Raw genomic sequence first — 26865 nt, 5'->3', positions numbered from 1 at the left:
CCTTAGATCAAATTCAGATATTGTCACATGAGGCGAGAATGAATTTACAGGTTCTGGCACATTATAATGTGCCAGAGAATGAATTGTCGTACGATCATAAAAATATTAAGCTATAGCCATACTTTACTGTTTTGCAGCAGCCCATGGAAACAAATCATGACACAGAACCCAGAAGTAAGTTGAATACAAAAAGAGGATTTTGGAAGTTGTGTGAAAATTAGCAAATAAGGTGTAAAGGTTAATAATTAACTAGATACTGCAAAATGAAGAAAATACATGATTTATAGAAAATGATTTTGTAATTTTGATAAATATAGAGGAGTGAAGTGTCTCACCATTACTGAGCTACATTTGCTTCTTGCTGAACACAGTGCTGTGGTGAATATGCCATGATAAAAACACACACACTACAACTCATTGATTACAACTTCTCAATTATATGATTACAATATCACAACATTTTGAATTTGTGCTCTCAGATTTTGACATTTCTTGCGAGTTCTTTGTTTCAAAATAATTTGTTCCCTTGCAGAAGGGAGAGTGGAGAGAAGAGGAGAATACATTGTTCATCTGTCCAATCACACCAGCTGCTTTCAGCACACAGATGAAAGCTGTGGGGGGCTTCATCAGTATTATGGCCAAACAAGGAACACTGCAGAAAGGTTTTTAACAAATGCTGCTCTCTAAGGTTGTTAGAGAAAACACTAAACATGTTGTATGACTCATGTATTAATGCAGCCAAGCTAGCAATTCAAGCAGCCAATGAATGATTGAAAGTGCTGAATTATCTTTAATACAGCGAGGTTAAGAGTGCTTCTGGTACCAGGAGGATTGTCGTTAGGTTAAGGATACTTTCAGAACTGATAACACAGCTGTAGAAAAAAGATCAATTAGGTATAAACAGTCGAACTTTCTGTGGGTCCACAACATTAATGGCCCATTCATTGTCTATTTCAGATTTTACAGTACTGTACATGTTAATGACATCCAAATATCAAGTCATAGTTTTTTGGTTTCTGGCTTTGGTATGTTCACATAATGACTGGCCTACCTAGACAATAGGATGAATTTACATTCTTAAATTCAGCGGTATTCCACTTTAAGTCAAGTTCCACTGTAAGTTTGTTTTCTATAATTCCACTTTAAGTCAAAGTGCTTAACCATAAAACAAGCATGTCCCCCACCTCGTACAGTGTAATGTCCCTTATTTGCCTTTGAATTTGGCAACACTATACACACTTAGAATCATCAAGGCTGAATATTACAAAGCACTGAAAAAAATCCAACATATTTTATATCTGAGATATCAAATATGGGGGGGGGGGTCACCTTCAACTAGAGAAACCAGGTTCAAGCCCCTGTGTCAGTAAGCATCTGCCCTGCTGATGTGTCCTTGAGAAAGATACCGACTCTACCAGCTCCAGGGGTGCTGTTCTGTATCTGACCCTGACCTCTGATCTCCCTGTGGAGGGGAACAAGTGAAAAGAGAATTTCCCAAAGGGGATTATTTAAAGTGTCACATCTTCATTGAAAATTAGGGTTTTCCCTCAATGTGTTTCTGAGGTTTAAATACATGTTCAATCAATCAATCAATCATCGCTATGATATACCATTATTTTTCAAGGGAATAATCACAAAGTATGGGTGCATGGGCTTTGGCTAGGGCTTTCAGGGTGGAATTATCAGCACACACCTATGTACAGTACTCATGAGATATAGCTGATTTGTGCATGACGGTCATTAGTTATGTGTAAGTCCCCAGCAGTTTGATAGCATTTGAATTTTAGATTTTTTAATATGCTGAAATATGATTAGAAGTACCTACTATCAGTGAAAACCATTCAACAAAAAGCTACTTTAAAACACAAGTATAACCATCATATACTGTGGGACTTCAGAGGATTATAGCTAAGGCTTACTGTGTGTGTGGGAGAGTGAGTGAGGAACCTTGACAGCCTCTTCAAGTCCTTATGATTATCTATGAAGAAGTAATATAAGACATTCAATTTAATTCCGCTTTTACTCGACATACACTATAGCCAGTTTAATCCAGTTGCCACTTGTCAGTTACCTCGTACATGCAAGTCATCACTGTAGGCACTATGAGGCTTCACCTTTCTTTTTTGACCCAACCTACTGGCAAATCATAGAGGGAAAGGGATCAAATAATTAAGTTTAGTTTAGTTTAAATAAAATTACAGTCCTCCAGAATACAACCATGGTAAAAAATAGTCAAAAGTCTATTAAAGGCAACACAAGTAATGAGCTATATTTCATGCTAAGAAAATGTAGAAAATCAATTTAAATTTTCAAATGCAGCATTTTATATAAAATTGTCACCCTATGTTGCACATTTTACTTAAGACCTAACACGTTTTTGTCAAATGTAACTTCTAAGGAGCATAACTGCTTCAAGAATGGCCAGTCTACTCAAGATATATTCTTATATATTCTTTTGAGATGCTCAGTCAAGCATTTAGCATGGCACATTACAAGTTAATTCACCTATCTGCTTTTCACTGCAACATGGTGTGAACCACATTTCACTAATAAACTGCAAAACATTAAGACTTTCAGAGCGCAAAATACCCTACAACTATCATGCCGCTGCCACAAGGAATATACTATAAATGTAGAGGAGCCATACCTAAATGAGTCAATTTGCAAGCATGTGCAATTAAGAATTAAAAATGTGGAATTACAAAATTAAGATTAACAGAAATTGAACTGGCTGTGCAACAAAGGGCCTGTGCCAGTGATTGTGACACCATTCTATTTACGAATTAAGTAAAATATATATTGAAAATAAACATCTCTGATCAACTGTCACTGGATATTAGATTATAATTTTCGCAAATTTCTGATCATAGAATATTGCTCATTACTTAAGTTTATCTAATACAGTCCATTTAAATCCTCTTTATTAAGGGTGCCAGTCATTCTGGAGTGCATGTGATACAAATGCAAGCTTATGTATTAATATAAACTGTTACTTTTACAATTAATAGAATCATTAAATGTAAAGTGCTAGGCAAAAGGACCATGTTATATTGTTTAATAGGTCTAGACTAATTCTGCCTCAGTTAAAGGATACAAAATCTGTTAATTTCCATGAGAAATACTACCAGGCTATGTGTAATTGTGTTATGAATTTGACACCATATACAAGCAGAAAGTCCATCACCCTCATTTATGTTCATTACATTAAATGTTAGCCCTTTTTGCCATTGGGAAGATGGTTTGGCAAACATCTTGGGCCAAAGGAATCCCTCTGCAGAACTTCTTTAATCATCACTGTGTCATGCAACCAGATTGCTTCTGTGATTCTGTTTCAATCCACTTCTTCTCTATTTCCACCTAAAAGGACAGACTTAGGTTAGTATCACTAGTCATAGAAGATTTGTTTCTCCCCCTTTGATATTATAAATAACAGCGGCGCTGAGGATGACACATGCATTGGATAAGATATGAAAAAACTACTGAAAACATGTCTCATTACATCTTACCTGACAATGATAGCGTGTCCAACTGGTCACATGTTTCTGTGGCTGGATGTCAGTTACAGTGCCCAGTGACTTAATCCTGGTCTGTGACACAACTGCCCCCATAATTTCACACTCCATAGTGACAAAAGGATACCAGTCGTTTGGGATCTCCTGATCAGATCCCAGCTCTAGCTTGCAGGAAAATGAATGGGGATGATCCACTGCTGCCGAGAAGAAAACAAAGAGCACTTGTAGTTAGCATATTACGCCACTAAGTGGCGCACATACTGTGGCCGAGATAGCACAAGAAGCCATGGCCAAGAAGCTAATGAGAACATGACCTGTAGTGCTAAGTTTAATCTTTCAGAAATGTGTTTGTTACCCGTGTTCTTTGCAGGCAGTCTGTCAATCCTCCAGACAATAGCTGAATATACATTCTCATACTTGACTGTGCCAATTGACACCTGCATGACGGGCTGAGATTCTGCAGTGCTGATAGAGCCCAGGCAGGCGTTTCTGTTCATACGGGCCTTCAGTGACCTCTGCCGCAGTAAGGCCACTGTTTGTGACACTTTGACCCAGTCACCTGGCACTGGCACTCGGATCACGATGTTCTCGCAGAGTGGCTGTGTGTCAGACGTCCCTGCGGAGGAAGGGAAGGTCGCTGACAAGTTGAGGAAGGCTTGGAGCTCCAGATAGGCACCTTGTACTGTGACCGTGGCTTTGACTGAGAAGGGTAGCTCTGTGCAACCCAACACCATCGTCTTATATCGCATCAGCTCCGCCCTACAAGCGTCAGGAGGTGAGAACTTAATGAGCCGAGATCTCTGAAACTCCACCTCATTGATGCATTTGTGGAAATGGCAGTCAGTGATCTCCATCCAGACTTCATTGCCCTCCTCAGATCCATAGCTGGAGTCAAAGCGGAGCAGCCCCAGATCATTAAGGGCCAGGAAACAATCCCCTTCTCCGTTTAGAAAAGCGAGACAGTGAATCTGTGTGAAGGCCGCCCGCTCCGTGACTCCCCCAGCCTTATCCAGCTGTACCCAAATATGATCAGTGATCTGCAGTGACAGCTCCTGCTCCTCGTAATGCCGTCTTTGTTGGTGGGGCATACACAACCTAAAGATTTCCTCTTCCATGGAGACCAACAGATCTTCCATATCGCCATGCTCTGTGGTGCCAAACTTGAGCAGCTGCTCTATCTCTGCCTCATGAGTCACCTCCAACTTAGGATGGTAGCGTTTCTTCTCTGTGTATGAGAAATGCTCCACCTTGACAGTGAGGATTTTCCGGGGCTCGCCATAGCTCTCCAGCTTAAGATCTGAGAGTCTACAGTGAGGGAGAAGCTGGAACTCCTTGAATGGCTTCTCCAGCCCTTTCTCATAGTACATCTGTAGCACCCCTCCTGGTAACAGCCGGAGATAGATCGGGCCCCACTGTCGAGAGGACATGCGGTTCTTTTTTTCTGGAATCCTGAGCATCAATGACCAGCCATCTCTTTTCTGGCTACGAAACAGACCTCGAGGAACATATTGCGATGAACTGTCCCTCACTGTCCTGGATCTCAGTTCTGTTTTGCAACTTAACTGTCCCACTCCATCTCGTTCTGTCTCTGCTTCATGGTCTTTTTCCGCTCGTAGGCCTTCCAGCTTGTGGCAAATGTAGGAGTAGGAGCTCTGGAGTTGGTCACGTGGTGGCTCACTGCCATCTTTGGTCCGGATAAAGAAACGTGGTATGCTAACTTCAGATTCTGAGTCTGAGGAGGAGCTTCCCAAATCTGCATTGTGACCGGATCCCTCCCAGAACGGGTTGAAGTGTCCCGAGTCCCCCTGGAAAGAAGGGAAAGGGCTTGGTCCATCTGAGGTTTGATTCAGGGCCTGTGTGGTGCCCTCTGGGCCTGGGGAGGGGACAGAAGTGGTAGATGTGCTGGAAAAACTCCGGGAAAAGTCATTCTTTTCCCATGTGCCGAAGTGAAATGGGGATGCATTAGTAGGAACCCCACTCACAGGAGTGCAAAAGGGAGTGTTACATGGCACACAGGAACTTCCATTAAGACTCGAGTGGTTTCGAGGAGATTCCAGGGAACTGCTGAAGCTCCAGGAAGGATCTCTGACAGGAGGAAGTACCAATTTCAGACCATTGGGACGAGGCACTGATCCTTCGATAAGCCTTGATGACTGTAGGGGCTTTTGAGGTGATGAGAGCGGCGTGCCCTCATCTTCAAATGTCACCCAGTTTGAATTATTCGTAGAACACATAGCTGGGAATATTTGGTGACCAGGTTCAAAACAACAGATGCTTGATTGGTTGGTTGGTTGAATTGCCCCCCACTTCAGAGACCCTCTCCTCTGTAAGAAAACAAATTGGCAGAATTAGACAACATCAAAATTAGCAATATCTTATCACCAATATTTCCTGCGATGGGATACTTCACTCTGTATATAAGATATTAGAGGGAAAATCTATCTTTTTTTTTTTTTTGAACAATTATTTATTGAGTTTTAAATTTCATGTTAATGACAAGCAGCAAGCAGGAACAGTATAATCCTCATCAAGGATAATGAAAATATAAAAGTGATGGCAAACAATTAAAGTAAAACAAAAACAAAAACCCCCAAAAAAGACAAGAAAAACAGTAACAAACAATAAACAATCATAACAACAATAACAACAAAGAATAACAAAGAATGCCAACCTTGGTTAAGATGGATAAAAAGAAAATTAGAACGAAGTACTGAAGTGAGTGATAGCACAGGTCCAATTGTGAATGGTGTTACTGTGAGCATTATTAACCTTAGAAGTGGACAACTCAAGCTGTAATATATCAATAACGACTGTATTCCAGGTCTCCCGTAATGGAAGATTTTCCTCAAACCAGCTCTTGATTATTGTTTTCTTAGCAGCTGTTGAGGCTGCCAGTAATATTCTTTTATCCTGATAGGTTAAAACTAAACTAGGATTATAACCACACAGAAACTAGGCTGGACAGAGAGGTAGAGATTTAGAGAAAAATTCCCCCAACAATTTAGCCACAGATGCCCATAGATGCCTAACCGGGTTACAAAACCAAAACATATGGGAGATATTTCCTACAGCAGAGGCACAACACTTATCACATATATCACTGCTGATGATATTTAATTTATGTCTAAGATCAGGTGTCAAATATGTTCTGTGGGCAAACTTAAAGTGAATCGCTTGGTGGGCAAGATTCTTTGATGATGAGAATATGTTATTCCAGATTTCATGCCAATCCCAGTCAGAATCAGGCACACAACCATGAAAATCATATTCCCATTTGTTCATTATAGTTAGGGAAAATCTATCTAAAGACAATCCACAGACGCAGCACTTATCTTAAACAGCTCCGTCTTCATTTGAAAGCATGAACAAATCTTATCCATTAACACTTAATGAGAGACTGACCTTGTGAACTTGGGACAGTACCCAGGGTGATTCTACAGGATATGGACATATTTCTGGTTCATAGCTGTTAACACCACAATTAATGAAGGCTCATGTGATGTAACAGCTGAAATAAGCATCCTAGGAGTCTGCAAAGTCAATTCAGTGTCAGTGGAGCAGCAGATTTGGAGAGAGCTTCATACAAACAATTATTCATCAAATTGTCTTGGGATTACACTATAGGAATAGCATGGACATTCTTTTTAGAGTAGGGTTTTACTTTGTGAAGACAGTGGCCTCATCTTGAACCATCACATTTTTTGTTTATTCTGATCCTGTCATTGAACAATTCATAGTCATGTAACAGAGATTGTATTTGAGATAACTCCCTAAATGCCAGCTGATATTTTTTTTCATTTCTTGTTCCTGTTGTTTTTACAAGCAATACAGAAAAAGAGGCCAAAAAGGCCACAATACAACAGTACTGTGATTCTTCACCTATTGTAATTCGAAACAATACATTGATATTTTGTACAACTTACAACAAATACAACAAAGAGGATTGTGATATATTGAGGTGATACTACATTTTAGCACATCCCTACACCTACTGGAACAGTGGAGGAGTATAAAAAATCAGTAACCTTTGAATAAAAGGCACAGGTTGGGGCTCTACTAGGATTAGAAGTGATAAAAATCAGTTGGCTACTGTTCAAAGATTTTGTAATGCAAATTGAAGAGGTAAAATGTCATATTTTAAACATACCATGCAATGAATGTAGCCTAAATATTTCATAGCAAGCCTACTCTAAAATGTGTGTGAGAAAGTTAGCCATGGCAGCAAAGATCCTGCCTCATTAACCAGCATGAAGTCAACTGTGAAAACCAGGCTATGTGGCACAGCAGTTGGTGCTGCATGGAGCTTTGGAAAGGAGCACAGCTGGTTAAATGTGTGACGCACTGCTGCACTGTGTGTACTGACCACAACACTGGAAAATAAATGTTTCATCCTCAAGGGCTGTGTGGATCATATATTTATAGACAAAAAAGAAATACCCATGAACACTCTGACAGAGTGATCATTTAGACTCGCATCAGTGCTAAAATACTAAGACCTATCATAAACTGTGGTAATATTACTAAGCTATGATGTCATTCAGGCCAATTACCCCAAGAGGCAGCGAGCAAACATGCTGTAATCTATATACAATCTAGCAGTTAATTTTCCTGCTAGTCAATCGCTGCAAAGTCAAAATAACAATCTGGCTTTGATGTGCTGGCAACACTTCTCACGCCAACAGCAGACACAGAGGCCACAGAGAAGCCACGTTCAATGTGTTGAAGCCACATCTCCCCATAAAGATATAGAAAAAATAATTGAAAACAGAAAGCCACAATTACAGCCTCCCTCCTCCCTTCATGATCACAGCCATGACTTGCATGAAGACGACAACCAGTGGCAAGTTCCTTTAGCTATAAATAAACAGGGAACCGGGGGCTCTGATTCTGGGTAATGGGTTGACAGGGCTTCAGTCAAACACTGGAGAACATCATTCTAATGAGAGGATGTCTGCAACGACACACAGACATTTCCACTCATCCCTCCTCTCTGCTCGCTTTATGGAATCACTGAGCTTTGGTTCAGAGAGGCAGGCAAAGAGGGGGACGAGTCCTCCACGGGGGATATAGCTGTGATCCGCAGAACTGACAGTCCTGCACACTCACTTCCAGTCTGCAGTCTCTTCCAGCTTTCTCAAGCAGAAGCAGAGGCAGCAGAGAAATGAGAGGTTGCTAAATCGACAGAGGACAAAAGAAGACATTCCACACATTCCTTGGGGACAAGCAGCTTTTCACACAGGAAATACCAACTCTATTCATGAGAACTGACAACAAATATTATCTTGATGTTGTTTTATCAATTTTCAGAAATGTAGCAAATTAACAGGTCCCGAAATTGTGGTTTCTCCTGTCATCATCTTTGGCAAACTAAGCACAAAAGTGACAAAGAATGAGTCTAGACAACTGTGAGGATCAAGAGAGGCTCATTACAGTATTTGTGTACATAGGAACAAATTAAATTACTACTAAGGATTTATAAAAGCATTTTAACCCAATCTATGAGGCTGGGGATGCAAGGAAATGTCACAAGGTTACACCAACAATGTGATGCAAAAACAGAAAACATAACCTTAAGGAGCATTGCTCATGTTTTGTTTCCCCAGATGACTGTACTGTGCTTTGCAGTCACAGTTACAGTTACAGTACTGTTATAAAGACAAGCATATCTCAGGCTTATTATTGACTAATATAATGACTCTCATATGATCTGAACCTATTTTAACCAGCCGCCTGACAATTGATGAGTGAGAGGAAACCATGATGGTTTAAAAATAGAATGGTGTTGAATTAAAACATATGAACTTTGAAATTAGAAGACAGATGCTTCCTGGACACATGAGCCAAGTTCCTGTTTGATTCTCCATGCTTCCTCGTGATCATGACTACATCATTTTGCTTAAAAAATGAACAGGAAAGCCTTCCTGCTGTGACCGCAGAGACTCTGTAATCTAGTGCAGAGCTGAACGATCTGATGACCCATTTCCAGTGGGTCAACTATCAGGACTGTCTGCAAACTGAGCTCCCTGTCCTGTCATCTTGTTTTGAGGAAGCACTACACAAAGTTTTGGGTGTTGCTTGTTTGTGTTTCTATCTTGCTGAAATGCACCGTATGAATGTAGGTTACATTAGTTAGTTGCTCCCAGGCTTCCCTGCAGGATAGTGTACAGTTTTGGCCCAGATAAGAATGGCATGATTGGAAAAATCGAGTGAAAATGGATGGGAGGCATTATGTCAGCTCTAGCCCTGAAAATAACCCTAATCCTCTGTTGCACTGCATTCATTCACACAAAAACTTATTAGACAGCTGGATCTCAAGAGTTGAGGGCAAAACTCATATTGGATCCGTGTGGGAAACATACATTTCGCAAACACGTCAAAATATGCTGAGAGGAATATTTCATAATATACAAAAACTGACGAAAATGTATTTGTTCATTAGATGACATTCATTTGAAATATATTTTGTATACTTGCAGATATGTTGTCAACAGCGCAGAGGAAGGAATTCTCTTTCCAATGTCAAAAAAATATTTCAAATGAATCTCATCTACATGTACAAATACACTGTTGTCCATTTTTGTATATTGGAACATGTTAAACATATTCTGAAGTAGGCTATAGTTTACATCAAATGTATTTTTGCGGCATGAGGTTTATCAATGCCCGACTAATAGAAACCAAAATCATCCAACACTACTCTAGATATAAAAAAAAAGAAAAGAAATGACTGACAAAAACAGAGTTTCGCCTATAGCAGCACTAGAGACTGAAAAAGTATAACAAGCTGTCATACTGCGCTCAGCCAGGCCCCGTCCCGCACACAGAGGCCCGCTTCTTGGCACAGAAACGCTCCATTGTTTTGATGCGAAGTCTCTGAGAGTAAACTTTTGGGTCAGACTTTTACTTTGAACGTGTCTCGGTTAACACAACATGCGTCACTCACACAGAGGAGCGCTACAATATGACTGACAATGTTGACTCACTGAGCCAACATTTCTGACGAGTGCACCGAAACAGCTTTTTTGTTGGCGTTTGTAGCGTGACTCAAAGTATTACAGCTCTCCAAAACAGATGAGACGAGACGAGATAAAGAAATACTCACAAATAAACAACTGTAGCTCACAAAATCAGGTCATGGCTACTTCTGTCTGCAGGTTTCTGATGTCGGCCGGTTTTCCTCAAAATGGCAGAGCAAAAAAGCTCGAGAGTTTTAACAGCGCAGCATACCGTTTCCCCTCCCGAGCTCAGACCGTCTCTCAACGGGACAGTGCAGGAATGAACGGAGGAGGCTGTGTGCTGCCTTCAAGTGCTGTCGGGAATATCGCAATCAGGAAAATGGGCGCACATGACCGTCACAATAAAGTGGTGAATATGGCTGGGGAAGTAGGAATTTGTATATGATACCCGAGTTGCGGAGATGTGACGTTTAGGGATGTCACGTGTTTTGAGAGAAAACGGTGGAGAGTGCGAATATACATCAAACAAACATACAACAAGTTTTAGCTAATAAATTGATTAACACATTAATTACATGGCCAAGGAGCTGCCACCTGGGTTTTGGAAGGTTTACACTTACAAATATACAATACAATTATTTTGTTGTTTTTCTTAAATAATCTAGTTTGAACTCTGTCCTGTCATCTTTTTACATTGTATGAGAAGTAACAGTAGCCTACTAATACTGAAGTGGGATATTACGGTACGTTTCCACACCCCAGTACATGTCTATTGAATATTTCCTCCGCTGCATTCCACAGCCAAAGTTGCTCTGTGCCGCTTCGTTTCTAAAATTAAAATCAGCCACCAAATATACTTTTGTCACAGTATCCATTCTGTTAATTTTACAGATCAAAAGCACTTGAATGCACCGACAAGTGGTATTTACTACTTCGAAATCGGAAGAAGGAGCTTACGAGGAGCACTTGAAAGCAGCATTAATTGATCGGGCAACAGCAGGGTTGAAGCCACACAAAAATGTTTTGCCTCTTGTGAAAAACAAAATGAAGGCATCGAACAGTCATCTTTGAATGTGTTCAGTTAAATGTTGACCCCGATTTTCAAGTGGTTAGGGTGTGTTACAATCTTTTTCATTTCTAATTATAGGCCATTTACAATCCCTCTCTTCTCTAACACTCATATACACTCAAATGCTGTGTTTTGGACCCAGTGGGATCTCACAATTTCATAACTTCTGTCACAAGTGTCAAACCTTCAGTGACACTGACATGCACCAATAGAAAACAGTTGAATAAAGGTACCATTAACCTGTGGCTAGGTCAGTCACATTTATGGGCCTTTAATACTGCAAGTGAATCTGAATACATGAAACATTCAAATGCTGAGCAAGCTCTTTATTTCTTTCACATATTTATATGTGCTTTTGAACAGATTACATTGTGAGGATACAAGTATTACTTTTAGTAGGTTTTAGGGGGTGTTGGCAAATCCTTGTGATAAAAGGTTTGCTGGCAGGTGTAGATTGGCAAACACGGGGTTCCAATGAACTGCTCACAGTCACTGTTAGGCTCACGTTTCGTTTACTTCACCAGAGTGTCACTACAAGCCAGAGTGGTATGCTGTAAATTGTAAACTTGAACTGCACTCTGCCACAAGGCATAGATTAGCCTGTCCAACCACCAGTGACTAACAGTTACAGTTTAGGGCCCTCCCCGCCTGTAAACTCCTCATCCATGAGTCACCCCAAAATCTTAGTTGCATGGAAGTACATTTTTGGGTTTCATTTTTCATAATTTCTTGGAAAATAAACATTTGTAACCTCAGAATAAATGCCTTTGTTTTATATTCCTTTTAAAAATTATACAGTACAATAATGTATATCATGATTTCAAAGGAGTGTAATATTCACATTAACCCTTTTTATCCATACATAATAGAACATGAATTTAGACTATTGTGCTACACAAGTCTCCTAAGTGCACATCCATACGTACTTTGGTGATAAAACGACTAACGTTACAGAGCAAGTTCACAGAGACAGACTGACACCATTTCATGAGCTCTAACCTGTCCATCCTACCCTTTCCTCTAGGTAAACACAGTTAAGCACTGCTTGAAGGCAGACACCTTTCCATTTCTCTACTTCCTGAAGACAGAAAGGATTCCAAAATGAGGAATGAATTCAAGTGTGTTAGCTGTTCATTCATTCAGGTGGAAAGCCCTTCTTTACAGAAGCTTGTAATGTATGCAAGTGTTAGAAGGGAGTTTATATGTGGCCATATAGGCCCTTGCAGCCACTTGCACAGATATTCTCCAATTTAATCTTAAAAAAAAAGAAGAAAAAAAAAGAATCGAAATGTAAAACAATACTCATTTGTTCTTAAGCCTGGTGCCACAGTCACACAATTAGACAAACACATTCTCTTGCATAATGAAAACGCACTCAGTCACACCATATTTACTCTGATTGCCTTCTCCCACAGCTAAGCAGTAAGAATGCACTCTTTCAGGTTTTTTTTCTGTCCCACATGTACATTAAACAGAAAAAAACACATGCACTAATCAACAGGGTTTGGTCTTCAAGTCTTGACTTCAGTAAGCATTACCAAGGCTTCAACTGTTTATCTTCACCCGTCCCTTTGGGGAAAAGCTTTGTCTTTCTCCCACCCTGCTTCGGCCAAAAGGTCAAGCAGCAGCTTCCTTTAAAGTTTTCAGGAAGCATTTTACAAATACTGTTGTAACTGGTGCTTTGACAAGGAAAGGAAAGAAAAGACGCTTCCTCTGTCAGAGACATTTTTAATCTCCCAGTCCATCTGTATAACCACTCTCTGATAGTGGAGAAATCTGAGGCTCATGTAGCTTCTCCATCCGGTGGTTTTGGTGATGGTGTAGTAGTAGTGACAGGACGCTGCTGGGAGGCTCCACAGTCCAGATCTTCCCTCAGGTTGCCCTTGTGATGCCAAATGGAGCCAGCTTCAGGACAGCCCTAGCGACCTTTGTTCTTTTTGGCATTTCCCTGAAGAAAGGAGAAGGCAATAAGATAAGTATCAACCCAGTAGAAAAAATGGTAAATCAAAAAAACTACCCACTCCCATAGTGTTAAATAAAAAATACACTAAGTTGAGATAAGTTGGATTTTGTTGTTTTTTTTCGACACTGTACTTTAAAACATAGAAAAGGGCTGTGCTTGGTTTCTGGACTAGGACAGAAAATCACTGCCCTTAGACCACCAACACCTTCTGTCCTGCAACTGCCCGACACACACACACACACACATACACATGCACATGCACTTTAACAGGCCTCTCCACTTCTGCAACCTTAACTTAATGACTTTTCCAGATGGTTCTAGCAGGTGCTTTTCCCATCAGACCGGGGAGCAACCCCACTGCCACCACTGACCTGCGTGTTCACCCCACAACTGACGGAAACTTTACAACTTTACAACTTTTCATGTTTCTCTCCCACAGCTGAATTAATACCTCAACATTGTTGAGGTATTCATTCAACATTTTGTTAACATTGGTAATGTTTATACACCCTGAATTATAACAGTCCTGTAATTTCAGTTATGATGGGTTATGAACATTGTAAACAATAGTCAAAGTCTTTAAGAACATTATGTACATACCAAAATTTGATGACGCTAGATTCCAGATTTGGATTTTGTTAACTTCAAAGGAGCACACACATCGTAAATGTGCCTCAGAGCTTTACCTTGCTGCCCAGTTTGAGCGTGTCGATTTCCTCTCTCTGCTTGCTCAGCGTCTCATTCATGCTACACAGGTGGTCGCTCATCATGCTGAGCTGATCTTCGTAGCTCCTCTTGGTCGTGGCCAGCTCATCCTGCATGGACACCATAGAGACAATGAGATGAAGTGGGGATGTCTTCTGCATGGGACTGAACAGTTGTGGGAGAAGGCTGGAGAAGTTAGCCAAGACGCTCTTCAGGGATTTGGCTGTGCACTTTACCTGCAAGCGTGTGATGTTCTGATTGGCCAGTTTGACCTCTTCGCTCAGAGTCTCCCGTGATTTTTCAGCAATGGCTAAACGCCTAGCCAAAGCACGGCACTAGAAAGGGAAATAGCAAAATAGAAGATTGCTGTCTCTATAAAGGGATTATGCATGTGTAGCACACTTTATAGATCATTTTCAAAAACTGAAAAAAAGGGTTATTGCTTTGAGAAATGGGTGTATTGGAAGACTGTCAGGGGAAATGCACAGCCTGAAAAAGTGACTGTTTACTGCCTAAGACACTGACTCAAGATCAGGTGTATTCCTGTTGCTAGGATACAAGACGCACATGACTGACGTGCCAGTTAGTCACAATAGAATAAGACGTCAGAGGGACAAATCTCTACATTCAGCCTCAGCCATCAAGCCTCACAGTAATACTATAAATATTAGGTGTCGGTCATTATGTTTCTCAGGAAAAAACACATGGGAAACACTTAGTAATGGTAACATGGAAGACAGAAAGTTGAGAGCCGTGTTCACCATACATGTTAATCCAGATGTGAGCAGCAGATGCAAAGGAGAAAGAGGGAGGAATAGGGAAACAAACAAGGTCACGCAGTGTTTACTTGTGGTGCCGTTTCCATGCCCACTGCTCTCTGAGCATATTGAAGAAGCAGACAAAAATAGTGGGGGAATGATTAGAGGAAGGAAGACATGAGGGAAGAGGGTGGGTGCCTACTCTGCGCTAAATGTATCTGGGCATTTGAACAGTGCCAGAACTGCAAGTTTCCATATCTCTTGCCAGATGACACATAATGATAAAAAGGCTGTGTGCTATGAAAAGGTCAGGTCTTGTGCTATAAGGAGCAGCAGCTAGGAAAGATATTCATGCAGCCTCACCTCAGAGTGGAAGTGCACCGCCTTGCTGTCCGAAATCTGGAGCTGAGTGGTGAGCTCTCCCACTCTGGCCATGTAGTGAGTCTTTATCAGCTGCTCCCTGGACTCCTCGTCTCCCACCTGCACGCACAGACACAACATCCAGCTAGATGAAGCTTTTTTTCAGGGACATGTTGTGATTTTAAATGCATATTTGGTCTTTTTAGTTTTTTTTTAGTTTATTTAAGAACTCTTAACTTTCACTTGTAAATTGGTTAACTACGAGGCAACTTACATGCTCAACTGTAGGTGTTGTACACAACATGCCGACCTGGTGACAACAATACAAAACAAAGAAACATGTCAGGGACTTATTCACAGAACCAGGGGTTGTAAAATCCACATCTAGCATCAAATATCAAGCACAGATGGGCCTCTAACATTGCTGGGAGAAGCTATCCCTGGAAGACATTACAAGAATAAAAGCTACAGAACAGGTAGTTAAGTCTAAAATAGATAACAGGGTGTAGTGACTGTGTGTGTGCAGCCTGAACTCTGTACCGACTTGCACAAACAACACTATTCTCCAATTCTGTCACATCAGCACATTGGAAGTCTGTGTTTTATTAAGGAAAACATGCTTAGCGTGGGAGCTACCAGAGAGAATGATAATACTCCCATTGTTGAAGCAAATAATAGACACCCATGCTCTGGGCAGAAAAATTCTTCTGCTAGCAGAACGAACAGTAAAACAGGCAGTGAAGTGACTGTACCAGGCTGGTGCACAGCGTAGCCTCTTTCCCTGTGGCTCTCTGCTCCGTCTCTGCATCCTCTTGGCTGTGCACTAGTGCGCTGGCTGGGGCCGTGTGTAAGGTCGGACTTCCCCCGAGAGCCGCTGCGAGCTGGGCTTCCAGGTCCGCAATGCGCTGGTTCTCCTTCTCCAGCCTCACCTTGCCCAGCTGGGCCTCCAGGAGCCAGTGCTCCTTCTCCTGCTCCAGCCGAGCGATCTTCTCCTGGCTCTGCTGCACCTGCAGGAGGCCGGGGAGGCAGGACAGGAGAGGAGTGGACAGTGAGCTTGTGGGAAGAGGGCTGAGCCAGCGTTGGGGAAAATGACAGGGTAATGACAGGGAAACTACATAACCAGGCAGTTTGAAATAATAATTAACAACTTTGTATAGACCTTTTTAAAAACAGGTATTACAAAGTGCTTTAACAATCAAATAAAAGCAACCTTCAAAATCATCAATGTATTAAAATAAATAAAAACAAGGCACCACTATGTAAAAAGATAGGAATCAAGAGTAAAAACAATACAACAGCAAAAGTAATACGACAAAAGACATTACATTAAAGCAAGTCTATAAAAATAAGTTAACTGATTTAAAAGATTATATTGATTCTGTTAGCCTATGGTCTTCAGGCAGGTCATTCTAAAATGTGGGGGCCCTGATGGCAAAAGCCCAGTAATCTTTATCTTTATACATTGGTATAATAACCAAGGTACACTTGCTGCAGAAACAAATTTCAGCAGGTTCATATGGACAAAAGGACACTTTTGCGAAAAAATTGTGACACATTGGCTTTGGACAAACACACCAGCCCCCAGTGTGTGACTGTCTGCAGTAAATAACACGATTGTTTGTGTTGCCTTATGGAAAACCATCTCCATTTAGTTTTCCCTTTCATTGCCTTTATTTACATCTCTGTGTAAACAACTCACGGTCAACTCTTTCAAAATGAATTGTTTTGAGGTTAAGCTTGCCGAGATTGTTAGAGGATATCTGCACCTTTATAACCGTTCAAACGGTTTGTAAATCCTCATATTCCCTCTGCCGCCTTTGTCACCGTTTCACCGCAGCCATTGTTATTGTTGTTCTTTTTGTTTTTGTCACCGCTATTTTCAGTTTCCTTAGGTTATGGTTACCTCTTTAATCTTCATGTGCCCCCACTGGCATGGAGTGTAAATAAACTAACAATACGAAGCCGCAACGAGTATACACAAATTTGTATGCGGTGCTGTTTGCGACTGTGTTTCTATTTTGAGCAAGTTCAACTTCTGTGTTAGTACACCGCCGCCTTTAGAACAACTAGAGCGGCTGTTGCTGAGGATCTGAGGCTGCACACTGGCTCATAGAGGGTTAAAAGGTCTGCAATGTAGCTTTTGGCCAGACCTAACCTTGCTTGAAAAAGTGAAATCTTTCAATCAATCACTTCTAAACCAATAGGAATAGTGGCATACCTGCTGAGTGAGGCCTTCTCTGCTCTCTGTGGAGCTGGTCAGTATACGACGGTTTGACAGGGCTTCTCTGTACGGAACAGACTGAGGCCTAGGCTGAATACAAAACAAGACAAGTAAAATAGCGTGAAAACAGACATTTATCAATGAACAACGCTTATTCAGTCAAGCATATACTGACCTTTCTGATAGCATGGATATAGTCAGCTGCTTTCTTTTTGTTAGCCAACATACTCTCTGCCTGCAAGGGGTTGAGGGCTACTGTGCCGCCTCTTGGACCGTAACCTGTGGACGACGTGAAGAAGTCTAGGTTGTTGCTGAAGAAGGTGGCAATCTGCAAGAAAACAGAGTTAATACGCTTTATTATTCACACAAGACAAGAGATCTCAACAGCATCTGGAGCCAAAGAGACACTGTTCAAATGCCTACGTTCCTCAAGTGTAGTCGCTGTCCAAGAAGCCTGTTAAGCCTGAAATTAACCAGTGCGTTTGCTTTAGAGAGAATGCTCAAGACCTCTCCAGTGAGGACTTAAAACAGCTGGGCCAACAGAAAGATGACTCCACCAAGATGTTAAATGTCCGAGCTATTAAGCTTCCACTCACAATATGACACTCACTCTACAGATCATGTACCAACTCGTTATTCACCGCTACCCCCAAGAGGCTTCACACAGCACCAGGAGACCAAGACTAACTGCTGCCACCCACTGGACTGTGCCTCCTATCAGTAGACACGTCTCTGCCAATGTTCAGTTGATCAACAAAGCGAAATCATTTATCCCCCATATTGACCAGGGAGCAGCTGTAGAGACTGCAATTTGGTCAGTATCTTTGAACGTTTCACTGCTGCCCACCTGAGTCCTGCATTCTGTGTTGTCGCATTAATGGAAAATTACCAACGTGATCCAGTTGCACTCAAAACTCATTGCTACTTACATTTAAGCCTTTTTATGCTTTTATAACCAAAAAAAGTGACACTCTGCTTGAACCGACACGATAAAGTAGACTTGAGCCCGGCTGCTGCCTGCCCCCTGTTGGCTTTACCTTGCCGGTGCTGTTGGTCAGCGAGCCCAGGGATCCCAGCAGACACTCTGTGGTGGTGCGCAGCTTCTGGGTGACGGTGGGCAGCTCCTGCTCCAAGCCGGCCTTCTGGTTGTAGTGCTTTGACATCTCTGGACACACAGGGAGGGAACAGCAGGAAAGGCATTTATCTCATTCATCTGTATTTATTGCATTCTTCAAATTCACCAGCTAAATAGGACATTTTCTATCAGATTTAATAAACTCAATGGACTACTGTTTTGGGATGTTCCCTTATTGAATGAGAGAGCTACGTGGCAAAATAATTCATTATGGATATAAGTTACACATTAACAGTGCAAACTACAGGTCGCTGGAGTACATTTGATCATGCTGCCAGGGGCTCCATACTGTGCCCACAAGAGTAGCAACACAAACAAAGAGACAAAGGCAGTCTGCACACAAAGAGATTCTGCCAAATGTGTCAGTTGTACAAAAGTGACTCGTCCCTGCCAGAGACCACATAATTATAGTTCCATTTGGTGTCCCACTGTGGCAGAAGTTACACTGAAGCCTCTGGGTATTTATTCTACAGGAAATAGGCTGGTGGATATTGTTGTGAATACAGAAAAAAGGGCAGAGTTTTATGAATGACAGTAATGCGGGGACTCGCATGTGTCTCCGCAGCCCTGCTCACCTTTAATGGCATCATGAAGGCTGTGTAGACAGGCAGCCAGCTGGGTGAAAACAGCAGAGGTGCTGCTCTGTGGCATGGGATCCTGTTGAACACCTGAGACACATTATACACACATTGTAAAACAACAAGCACATCATATCAGTTCACAACCCCCTCTCTTGTAAAAACTGGCAAATTCCAAATGATTAAAAGTAGAGGAGGCTGCAAAAACAAACACCTTACAATTCTTCATGTAAATTTGTGAAATAACAATTCTGATCCAATGATAATTGACAGAAATTTTAGGCAGAAAAAACTCAAATGATATTTTGGTAACTTACTGGGTAAGGCCAATAAGTTTATGTAGTTCTGCAGTTTCTCGAACACGGACGTTACTCTCTTCATGTCATTCTGCAACTCCTGGTTTTTAGCAGCAAGGGCAGTGGTACAAAGAGGTGCCGCACACTCTTCTTCTAGGCTGGGAGTAGAAGAGAGGGTAGCAATTAAGAAAACCAGTCTCTCTCTCTCTTTCAAGCATACTCACACACACACACGCGCGTGAGTGCTTACCTTTTTAGCTGATAGGGTAGAATCTTCTGCAGAAAGTGGGTGTATGAGGAGAAATGATCAGCGAAGTTCTTCAGCTTGCCCACAGTCTCCTTCAATTCAACAGAACACAGTTAGTGGTTGATCATCCATCATAAACAAGCCCCCACTTTGCCTCTGTAACAAAAAACACTCACCAGCACTGTGACCGTGTCCTCTGTGATGCTCTGGTGTAATTGCATTAAGCTGTCCTCCAGGGGGCGCACATAGGCTGCATTCTCATGTAGATACTGGGAAAACTGGGTGGAGGGCAATATTCTGCATGTAAGTTTATACTATCAACATATGAGGTCAGTACGTATGAGGTCACCATTACATGTAGAACTAATGTTATTGTGATACATAGTTTAAGCCATTGTAGATAATGTAGTATATCACTGGTAATCTGTATTGCTTGTGCATGGCTGCCTCACTTTCTGGTTAAGAGGGGAGACGGGCTCAATGGAGGAGTCCAAGGGATAGATGTGCACTCTCTGTTCTGTGTAGGAGTGGAAGTTCAACAGAGCAGCCACCAGATCCTGTACGAACCCCAGGGCCTGACCAGCCACGTCCCGGGCCTTCAGCTGAATCCAGAGGAACAACACAGAGGCCACACACAACTGTCGTTAGTCCCCTCTCTAAGATATGACTCTGTATGAATGATTCTTGTGTATTATCTTCAGTACACTTTATTATTAGCTGTATCCTATTCTCTGCTGTTGCGACAACCCAATTTCCCCACAGAGTTAATTAAAGGTAAAGGATAATGCCAGTGTCTTTTTTTTTTTTATGCGAATCGCCAAGGTCACCCCTCTCTTACATTATTCCTGCTGGAGCCTGCACACAGTCAACAAAGCGGGAGAAACCTTGTTTTACTACCTTCAGAGGAAGCAATTTGCTGCCATTCATTCTTGCTCAGTATGAAAAACAACTTCTTTAGACTTGAAAACTGCCCAAGCTAGATAATCACAGCAAACATGAAGCCTTAATTTGGTTTGGTCAAAGTTTCTGTTTTATCGTTATTTAACTGTGTCCGAGTTGAGTGTTTTCATATCAGTATGTGCATTACATTATGCTCTATTTACTGTCAATCACCTGACACCCACAGGAAGAAATGGAAGCCTCCGCCAGGAAATAATCCCTCAAAAACATGTCGCCTTACAAACTTTGTCACATCCATGTCTTCTTATCTGGGGTGTCTTTGTTAGCTGAGACAGCTGTTAATTTCAAGCTAGGTTTGACACCATAGAGTCTGTATTTTAAAAACGATTAAAAATTAGTACTTGTTAAAAAAATCTAATTACATATTGCATGCATTGCAAAATGACTGGGGAAATGTAAACTAGACGTAGACTAGTAAATGGGCTGTAACTCTAAATGACACCGGTATTTTCCTTTAATCAAGTAAGTACTGGTGCACAACAAACCAAACATTACCACATTGGGTGCGTTTCCTCACACTCACCTGATGCCTTCGATTGTGTGGTGGAACATTTAGGCTGTTGTAGTCACTAAATTCTGGAGGGTGGGAGAGAAGAGCAGTTAAACCCAAGTAGATCCTCGGCCGCTGCACTGAACCTTGTTGACTCGACAAACATTGCTCAAGTGGTATAGCCTCTTTCCTCTTTGTACACAATATTACAGTTTGGTGTAACATCGCACTACTCGCTCCTGAGTAGAGTGCTGTTACGGTATCAGTGGTGCACTGAGACTCAGATGTGAGTGTCCTATTATAGATGGCTGCTCTGTACCAGACCTAACCCTTGTTTCTGTCTAAGTGGATAAGAGCCAGATACTCACTGGTGTCATTGAAGGGCACTTTCTCCTGGATAACGCTGCTGCTCTGTTTCACCTGTCTGTTCAGCTCTGACTGGCACCGCCTCAACTGCTGCTGACTGCAGAGAGAACAAGAGACACAGTTTACTACATTAACTCTTGTGGTTAATCATAAAGAGTTAAAACTGCAATAAGTTGTGACTAAGTTGAGAGCTAGGACCAAAAGTCATGTTAAAATAGTCATTTTTTTTCTATTGCAGCACAATGTATCATGAACAATGCTTCCTTGTGTTCATCAGGTTTACATAAAAAAAACATGTACTGACATAGAAATTAAGTCTGTCTAAAAGGGAGATACACTTTAAGAAAGTTAAAAAAAAATCAATCATGATCAAATTCTCATTCTCAAGTATACTGCATTTATACAGTAAATTTGTAATTGTTTAAGTCATATTGGGCTACATATTGCAATGCACACTTTTGAGACCACCACATTAATGGATTTGACTATTCTCAAACTGAATAAAATAATTTTAAAAAAGTAGGATGTACCACTCTTCTGTTCGCATTCTGCACTCTTTTGCTTCCCTCTCCAGAGTCTGGGCTTTCACCTATCAGAGGAGAGCAGAAACATATGAATGCATCTTGATTTACTCAATTAAAACTGACAGTCACACCTCTAATCAACCTCTTTCTCTTCCTCCTCTCTGCCTTTTCTCCTGCTCACCCTCACCTCTATGCGTGCCTTGTCACTCTGCAGCCTCTCAATAGTTTCCATGTACTTGGTGGTGAGTCCGTCCACCACGGCCTGGTGCTGCTCAGAGTCTCTCTCCAGCTCCTCTAACCGCGCCCTCAGCTGGGCCTCCTGCTGCCGGTGCTGCTCGTCCGCCTCATAGAACTAACCAGAACATACCAGGACACCAAACAACAGACCCATCACATGCATGGCCTTACCAGTACACTGGCCTGAAATATATAGAACAATGGCGTGGTGATATAAAAAGGGCAGAGCTGCTTACTTGGATATGAAGGCGCTCATTCTCCTGGATCTTTTTCTGCAGGTCCTCATCAAAGACGCTCTGGGTCTGCAGGCCTTGCTGCGAGGGGGAGTCTCCTTTATTCTGGAGGACGTAAAAATGAAATGTTAATTATGAAACTAGGGCTACACAATTAATTGTGTGTAATCATGTCACAATTCTAGTTTCTACAATTAATAATCATAAAAAATGGGCATTTTGGCAATATTGAAACAATTCATTTATTTTTTTAATTTCAGCTAAGGTTGAAAGTAGTCAAGATCTTGATATAAGGTCCCAAAAGTGCAGCAAAATAACCTCAACCCTCAAATCATCAAGGTGAATAATCATGATTAATAAATAGCATCACAGTAGCAAAATAATCAGGATTACGCTTTTAGCCATATTAGCCCTAGCTGAAATATGGCACCATTTGCAATCAGATGAATTTCATGACCATTATAGAATCCATGTAGCAGTATACAATATAGTACACAAAAACGTAATGCTTTTCATCCACCCTGCACCCTGCCCCATCAATCCACCTCCCTCGCCACTCCCTTGTATTTCTCCTTTACGCTCACCTTCCCCTTTTTGCCCTTGGCTTCAGCAGCCAGCTCCTCTTGCAGCAGCTCCACCCTCTTGGCCAGCTGCTGGTTCCTGAAGCTGAGGCTGTCCATCTCCTGCTCCACCTTCCTCAGGCTCTGGTCCCTCTGCTTCAGCTGCTCCTGAAGTGGGAGAAAATGGATCGATGAATAACACAAGCCAGGGTTAACACTGCTGTTGAAGTTTACAGCAAGTAGACATGTTTTCTCAAGGACCAACACATTAGGCTGAGCAAATCAATCGCTGCCGCTGACATGTGATCAAGTCAGGCGTCGCACTGCTGCTCTACAAGCTTTAGGAGATTGTAGGGAGAAATTCAAGTACTGCTTTAATAAAAAAAAGCGAGAGAGACCTAGAGATAATGTCTGGGTTGTCATTTTGCAACTCCAGCATGACTGAAATTGCAACATTTTCACCAGTCCTAGTTAGCGTGGGTGTGGACTGGCTGTTTGGATTCCTTCTGCAAATATGAAAATATAGTAGTCCACAGTCCACAGTCCACCCCCCCCCCCCCCCCAATAGTCCATAAAACAACAGTACAGTTGTGGCTTAAATACAACTAGTAGCAATAAAAGCCTAGGAATACAAGTGCACATTAGAGCTGTGGGAAGTCTCTTGATTATTTTGAATGCTAATTTACCTTTAAAGAGGCAGAGCTGGCCTGTTCATCCACCACTCCCTTCTTCAGCACCTGGTTCTGGGCACGGAGCTGTGAAAACATAAGAGAGAAAATGATGAGAAATAAACAAAATCAAACAGTATCCCAGGTCAGGAGTGACGTGCAAACTCACAGTCTCCTAAAGAAAAATGTTATCAGCTATTAGTGTTAAAATCATAAAATAAAAATTGCAGAAAAAAGACAAGCGGCTTATTCCTAATTTTTTAATTCTTCAGTTATAGACTAATCATGAAGAGCTGTATTGAATGGGAAAATAACTACTATGCACTGTTTAGGATACACTAGCTGTTAGCAGGCCACTATTTGATGATATATATGCCGGTAGTTAAAGTGATGGCATCTGACGCTGAAGTCACATTTGGCTTATACACACAGCATCCGTCTCATATGCACATCTGTGTTGTTCCTGTCTTTTCTCTACATATTTTGAATGGTTACTGTAGCATTTCAATCTCATTGTTCTGGACTGGATGTCTTGTGGCCGTTACACACAGAGTTTAACTACGATGGCAGTGTGTGTGAAAATTACACAGTCAGCACTTCCTGAACAGGATATGGACTGGTGCTTGGCTAACGGAGAGTCTGTCATAGTTCAACAGGAAACATCACACACACTCCCTGTGCTGTCAGCTGACACAGAGACAAAGGGTAGAGAAAAACTCAGTAACCGCCCTCAAGAGAAAACACTGACACACAGGCTTCATTGTCACTAAAAGCAGAGCTGGTCGTTCATTAACAAATTTTGTCTTAATAACGTTTATGGAACTTAAGGATGGGGTAATCACCGACATTTAGCCTCCATCAAAACTCAACAGAGTGATCACTTGTTAGACATGTAGGAATTTCAGAGTAGACCCAGGCCAACATCAGTGAATGATAAAAGTCCAGCTATGAGCCCTTGCTTCATGTGGAAAAAAAAAAAAAAAAGCTTGAGCACCATGATCCAAGACAGTGTGTCCAGAAAGAGTTCAGTAAGAGACCACTCAGTCAGGTTTGACTACTTGTCCAGATTGCACGGCTGTCAGTGCTGATTTGTCAGGGACAGTAAGTAAAGTAGCACGTTGCTTTTGATCCCATCAAGCAACAATAACATCCTAACGTTAACATCCTGAACTGAGAATCCACAGGTCTACATTAATAGCCTCATATTGGTGGTTTCCAGTTATGTACATTGCATTACTCATTGATAATGGATACATACTGCTGTATTCTGTAATAGACTGTAATTAGGCATTAGCAGCTTCTGTCCTCCTAGCTCGTCAATATTGTTTGTGTGTGTGTGGTCAGTGATATACAGTATATTAGGGCAGATTAGCATTGCTTTAGCCTACGTTTGGAACAACAGCGTTACAAATACAGCAATTTACCTTAGAATACTCCTGTGCCAACTTGCTGTATTTTGCTTGCAGGTCTGCAGCCATTGTTGCTGGAGTCAGAATAACGTTATCCCTCGCTAACCGTTAGCTAATGATAGATAACGTTATCCTAGCTAACCAGCTAACTAGCTAGCTGACGTTCGTTAGCTTCTCAACAGCTTTCTCACGGTGACAGTTGCTCGAAATGTTGACGACGGATAAGGTTAGCTGTAACCTAGCTAGCTTAGGTTACCTAGCTCACTGTTATCATTTCTTTGGGCTGGCTTGCTCCGTTACTTGATGTGACTGACCCCGGATACATTGTGACAGAGGGACGGCCTTGAGTCATGGAGAAAGGACTGGTTGGTGATCATCTGATTTAATTTGTAAAGCCGGATGTTATTCCAACTTGCTAGCAAGTGGTTCCAGCTAACACTATTAGCAGTAACCGAGCCTGCTAACTAGCTAACGGCTATGTAGCAAAACAAATCCCAACACTGAGTGACAGCTAGCGTTAACAAATAGCAGTCGTGTAACCCGAAATGCCCCGGAAATTGTATTTAAGAGAGTGTAACTGCTGTTAAAATTGAATACGAGCCTTGACACTTCCCCCAAAAGTTAGCTCGAAATACTTTCATTTTCTAATCCTCACTTGCAGAAACCCTCGAATGAGACCGGAGACACAAGCTCAGAGTTCAAAGTTCACAAACGAGAACGCTGGTGAGTGCGTCTAAATATGGCGCCCTCTAGCGTGTGACAGTTTACCAGAAATATTAAATGCAAAATGGAGATGGTAATAACAGCCATGCATAAATTTCACCCGGCCGATATTAATTATGTAGAGTGTGACTAAATGAGAGTAAAGTGAGACTGAGTGTGATCATTTGACTAAATTCAGATAATGTGCTGCTGAGAATAATGAATCCAGATAAATGTACTGGGTCCCAAGCATCCTGCCTCTGTGCTTTCCTTTAAGGAGCATATGGCATTTAGAATCAAGTGTCGTGATATCAGTGATAAATTATTTACTAATATTTTATGACTTAACATTTTATGGATTGGTTTGATTATGTTGGCAGTTTGCCCACAGGGTGTGGGGTCTAAAGCACAAGTGGGTCACTATACCCCTGTGTAGGATGGTATTTGTGTTTTCCCTTTAAAACGCAGATGACCTCATTTAGCATAGAAATGCAGTGAGATGTTGCTCAGAGAATTCACTCCAACTATCATTACTCAAATCCTACACATGATTCATTTCACTTCATCAATAATCCCTTTCAATTTACACCACAGTCATCATAGTATCATCATGTCTTTAAATGAATCACAACTATATAGGTCTTATTTTATCAGATGCTAATTCTGCAATGTATAATGCATTCACAAAGAAAAGGCTTGCTTGTCTGTTTTGTACCAAAAAAACAAAAAGAACAGCACATCCTCTGTCACTGATATACCATTCTTGATCTTAAACGTATACAGGCAAAATACAAACTCTCTCTCACACGCACACCACAGCCAGTGGCTCCAGCATTGTCTGGTTGCTTGGCAACTGTCGGCGTGGCGTGGTTGCTAGGGCCATGTGGGAGAGGGGGGAGGTGGTGCTGCTCTGATT

General features: G+C 41.5%; 2 protein-coding genes across 5 annotated transcripts; both read right to left on the bottom strand.

Annotated features, from left to right (window-relative positions):
* Positions 1-488: 488 nt before the first annotated feature.
* Positions 489-10748, bottom strand: ston1 (stonin 1). The gene is made up of 4 exons (XM_071527409.1): positions 10615-10748; positions 3868-5836; positions 3507-3709; positions 489-3357 (listed from the first exon to the last, which is right to left on the bottom strand). The coding sequence occupies exons 2-4, from the start codon at positions 5744-5746 to the stop codon at positions 3292-3294; spliced, it is 2148 nt and encodes a 715-aa protein (XP_071383510.1). The 5' UTR covers positions 5747-5836; positions 10615-10748; the 3' UTR covers positions 489-3291.
* Positions 10749-11855: 1107 nt separating this feature from the next.
* ppp1r21 (protein phosphatase 1, regulatory subunit 21) lies at positions 11856-25888 on the bottom strand. Of its 4 annotated transcripts, none has more exons than XM_071527404.1 (22): positions 25263-25888; positions 23857-23925; positions 23195-23338; positions 22614-22715; positions 22328-22492; positions 22147-22205; positions 21619-21713; positions 21284-21336; positions 20253-20402; positions 19977-20078; positions 19804-19892; positions 19575-19711; positions 19255-19347; positions 18582-18709; positions 17720-17872; positions 17542-17634; positions 16076-16330; positions 15594-15633; positions 15327-15436; positions 14442-14540; positions 14187-14315; positions 11856-13485 (listed from the first exon to the last, which is right to left on the bottom strand). In XM_071527404.1, the coding sequence occupies exons 1-22, from the start codon at positions 25314-25316 to the stop codon at positions 13456-13458; spliced, it is 2349 nt and encodes a 782-aa protein (XP_071383505.1). In that variant the 5' UTR covers positions 25317-25888; the 3' UTR covers positions 11856-13455. The 4 variants fall into 4 exon arrangements, with proteins under 4 accessions (XP_071383505.1, XP_071383504.1, XP_071383506.1 ...); XM_071527403.1 differs by having other exon boundaries at positions 15327-15443; positions 15598-15633; XM_071527405.1 differs by lacking the exon at positions 15594-15633 and having other exon boundaries at positions 15327-15443.
* Positions 25889-26865: the final 977 nt, after the last annotated feature.

Source organism: Centroberyx affinis, unplaced genomic scaffold (genome assembly GCF_046629955.1).
Source record: "Centroberyx affinis isolate AG114_WGS23_722 - 3 ecotype Tasmania unplaced genomic scaffold, CSIRO-AGI_Caff_v1 ptg001528l_1, whole genome shotgun sequence".
In the NCBI taxonomy this organism is placed as follows: domain Eukaryota; kingdom Metazoa; phylum Chordata; class Actinopteri; order Beryciformes; family Berycidae; genus Centroberyx; species Centroberyx affinis.
Note: the sequence above shows the minus strand (reverse complement) of the source record. Positions and strands in the feature narration are given on the sequence as shown.